A 4,019-nucleotide genomic window follows, 5' to 3' on the forward strand; every position below is an offset into this window, starting at 1 on the left:
GATGTTGTTATGGATTTTAAACTTGAGGCAGTTAAATGACTTAAAGTCTGAAATGTTTTAGAACAAAAATGGACATAATCCTAGTCTGGAGCACTAGAATTAGCAGTGATTTCTTTCTTCCACTTTTTATGTATCACCACAAAATTTATGTAAGTTTCTGGCCTGAAGTAGTCTTCTTATTATGGAATCTTTATGATCAATAAGTAATATAATAAAAGGGTCAATTCAAAATAGAAAGTAGCAAGAAGAATTCTCCAAGGAGACCTGGAGTAATTTAAAGGTTTATATCTACCACTAGCCCTCCATTATTCTTGTTACCTTTGACCCATCGCTTATCCAATTCCTTTTGGGCCAATCCCACTGTTAGCTTCTTTCCTTTCATGTCATTATTTCAGTGAAGCTGCTGTTCTTCCTATATGCCAACTCAGAGCCTCTGAAGTGGAATCTCCTCCCTGCTCACAGTTAACATTATTACTAGGAAATGTGATATATTTCAGACCCATTTTGTCTGTTTATGTGGGGGAGTGACTTGGTTTGAGGACTTTAACTTTTATGAGCAGTAAGGTCTCATTCAAAGTTCTATTAAATTAAGGTTTCTCATATTCACATTGCCTCCGTCCTCAATAAATGTCCTTTTATGAGGCAAGCCAAGAAGATTGGAAAAATTTGCCAACAGAGTAAAAGTCTGGAGAATTTCAACAGAACTTGTAAACTATTTTCAAGACGGTATCAGAGTAGAATTCTACCTTGTAGAAATTGTGCTTTGTAACACTCCTTATAGGGAAACTAGAAATCTTATACCAAAGAGGTGAAGGGAAGACATGATCTTATTTCTTGTGGTCTGTATGCCTATGGTTATTATGCTTGATTTTACGAAGTTAGTTAGGTAAGAAAAGGAATGGTAGAACAAGAACTTTTGACATGACTTCCTCTTTCCACTTCGAGATATTAGGTCTACACTGCTAGAAAATCCATGATCAAAAAGAATAGACATTGGGATTGCTTTTAGGCCTTTGTCCTCACAGTTAAGTTGGTAGCCAGAAATTTCATGGGCTTTTTCAAGAAGAACTTCTTCTTATCATCACCAAATATTTGTATGCCCCATAGATGTAGGACAGTCAGCTGGGTTGAGTCCCTACTTTAAGAATGTGTAGAAGTCTCTCTCGAATCTGCTTGGTGCGGACAGCATAGACAACTGGGTTAAGAATAGGTGGAATGAGGAGGTAAAAGTTAGCCAAAAGAATATGGATATGGGGAGGAACATGATGGCCAAAGCGATGGGTAAGAGATGAAACAACAATAGGGATATAGAAGACGAGGATGGCACAGATGTGAGAACCACATGTACCTAAAGTTTTAAACCTGGCGTCAAGGGTGGTCAATCCCAATACAACCCTGAAAATCATTACATAGGAAGCAGTTATGGCTAGAGAATCCAGGATTAATACCAGGAAGCCAATTGCCATTCCATATAAGTTGTTGACCCTTGTATCACTGCATGCTAAATTGACCACAGCCATGTGCTCACAGTAAGAGTGGGTAATGACTTTGGTCTGGTAAAGGGGCACCCTCAAACGAATTAGTAGGGGAAGAGGTCCAATGTAGAGTATCCCCCGGAGGAGGGCAGCCAGCCCCAAACGACCCACCACTACATGGGTGAGCACTGAGGTATGGTGTAGTGGGTCACAGATAGCAACATAGCGGTCAAAAGCCATCGCAAGGAAGATGCCTGACTCAACAGTGGCAAAGCAGTGGATGAAGAACATCTGGACCAAGCAGGCATTCAGACCAATGTTGTGGGCACCAAACCAGAAGATGGCCAACAATTTGGGCATGGTAGAGGTTGACAGGACTAAGTCAATGACAGCCAACATGCACAGGAAGAAATACATGGGTTGGTGCAGGCTGCGCTCCATCTTTACTACTGCCAGGATGGTGACATTCCCAACCAAAGCCACCAGGTACATGGAGCCAAAGGGTATGGAGAGCCAGATGTGCAGGGACTCCAGCCTTGGGATGCCAGTGAGCCAGAAAGAGGTAGGAACAAAGCAGGCATTATTAGAAGTAAACATGTTTGGGGTTGTGGGGTTTCCAGAGGAGAGGAAGTTTCTTCTCCTTTGAGAGATGTTGATTATATTCTCATTTCCATCCTGGGCAACTGGTGGCATCTATGAGAAAGAAGAATTCTAAATGCCAACTTGAAAAATCAATATATTACATATTTTATCAGAAATATCCATGATGACATCTGTTAAATGTACTAACAGACATGCTCATCGTTTCTACTGCTAAATCATCCCACTTTACTGTAGAAATCTCCAAAATTATGCAATATAATTTTATTTTTGTGAACTTTTTCTAAAGGAAATGGAAAATGTAAATCCATGTAATGTGTTTATTTCAGTGCCTGTATATATTTCTCTTATCATTGATAAATAGAAACACTGATATAAATAATATAGCAATTAGGTGTTTTTTATGCTAATGAAAAGTTGTAGCCATGTATTCAAAAATAAAACATTGCTTAAGTTCTACTATATCTATTCAGTTAGTTTGAGTTATATTAATAACACTTTTAGAGACATATATTTCCTGGTATAATGTTTGCATATTACAATAAGTGATAGAATAGCAGGAGGAAGGTTAAACTATGATTTAATTTCATTAAAATGTGGATGAAATATAAAAACATACTGTTACATAGAGAAGTATGTGAGAAGATGTATTAAAAGGATGTTATCTTTTAGTGCCAGTGGGTGATTTTTTATTTTGGATGGATGAGATTATGGGTGATTTTAATTTTCTTCCTTTTATATATATGTATGTTATGCCTTTCAAAATAAGTTGATAAATGAAGGGGGAGAATTTTACTAGAAAAATGTATTAGTGTCATAGAATAACAAAGATTTGGCACAGGACCTAATTTCTCAAGAAAACTCTCTCATTTAAGGTTTCCAGATTTCGTGATTAAATGGAATGAAGAATGAATACAATTTCTTAAGAATACTTTACTCCAGGGACAGACTGTTATGTTTTCCTGGCAAGAATCTAGGCATCAGTTATAATTTGACATAAGAGGTACATCTTTTTTGATCAAATTTTATTAGACTTTCCCACCATCTAATAGCTAAAATTAAAAAAGAATGGACTGAAATAAAATGGTCTGGATACTCTTTTTACCATCCTTCTTTGTCTCTGTTTTTTTGAGGAGACAGGGAGGTCAGCAAAGCACTGACTATTGCTTTTAAAAGTCTTTTGTGCTTTTTTTCCCTTTGGATGCCTTTGCTTAAAAAAATCCTATTGCTTCACATTCTCAGAGTTTAGAGTCTGAGAGCACAGGATCTGGTTTCTTCCTCTCCCTGTCTCAGGCAGGTTTGTTCCCCTTTCTCATCAGAATCCCAGAAGTCTACTGACACCCTATGTGTGCTTGGTGACTTTCTTCACAGCCATGTTTTGGCTGAGAGGTTTCACCATCTCCTTGGTTTTTAGCTAAGGGACCTTCTCCATCTTCCAAAGCCCATTCCAGACTACTCCTTCTTCTGCAAAACACTCTGTGTGTCTCTAGCTTGTACTAGAGTAAGAGGGAAAAGGAGAAGGACTATAGTCACTTAATTCCCCTAAATTGTTTCAAGTAAGTTTATGATAATTTCAAATTTTGTCTAAAATAGAATAGCCATTACATTTCCCTAGCAAATAAACAAGAAAAGTCCCTGTGTAGATTCTTGGTCCATAATTCAGGTTTCTATACACAAGTTATTTAGGATTTTGAGTTTGTTTCTTTATTTGTCAAGCACTGTGTGGGTGCTGAGAAGAAACACACAAGTTTTGTGAAACTTAAAATAGTTCACAATTTTTTAAACATTAAATTTGTGATTTGGGTATTTACATATGTAAATAAGTGCTAACACATGTGAAGTTACTTCCTCTCCAAATGTAAGATTGCTCTGGATCTATCAGTTAAGATAGGAAAGGGGAGGAGGATGTGGGAAGAGGTATTATCCAGCTGCTCAGGTTTCCTA

At 37.5% G+C, this 4,019-nt stretch overlaps 1 protein-coding gene across 1 annotated transcript; it reads right to left on the bottom strand.

Annotated features, from left to right (window-relative positions):
- Positions 1–1,118: 1,118 nt before the first annotated feature.
- On the bottom strand, positions 1,119–2,072 carry LOC109699182 (olfactory receptor 52M1-like). Its single transcript, XM_020183774.2, has one exon. The coding sequence runs from the start codon at positions 2,070–2,072 to the stop codon at positions 1,119–1,121; it is 954 nt and encodes a 317-aa protein (XP_020039363.1).
- Positions 2,073–4,019: the final 1,947 nt, after the last annotated feature.

Source organism: Castor canadensis, chromosome 1 (genome assembly GCF_047511655.1).
Source record: "Castor canadensis chromosome 1, mCasCan1.hap1v2, whole genome shotgun sequence".
Lineage (NCBI taxonomy): Eukaryota > Metazoa > Chordata > Mammalia > Rodentia > Castoridae > Castor > Castor canadensis.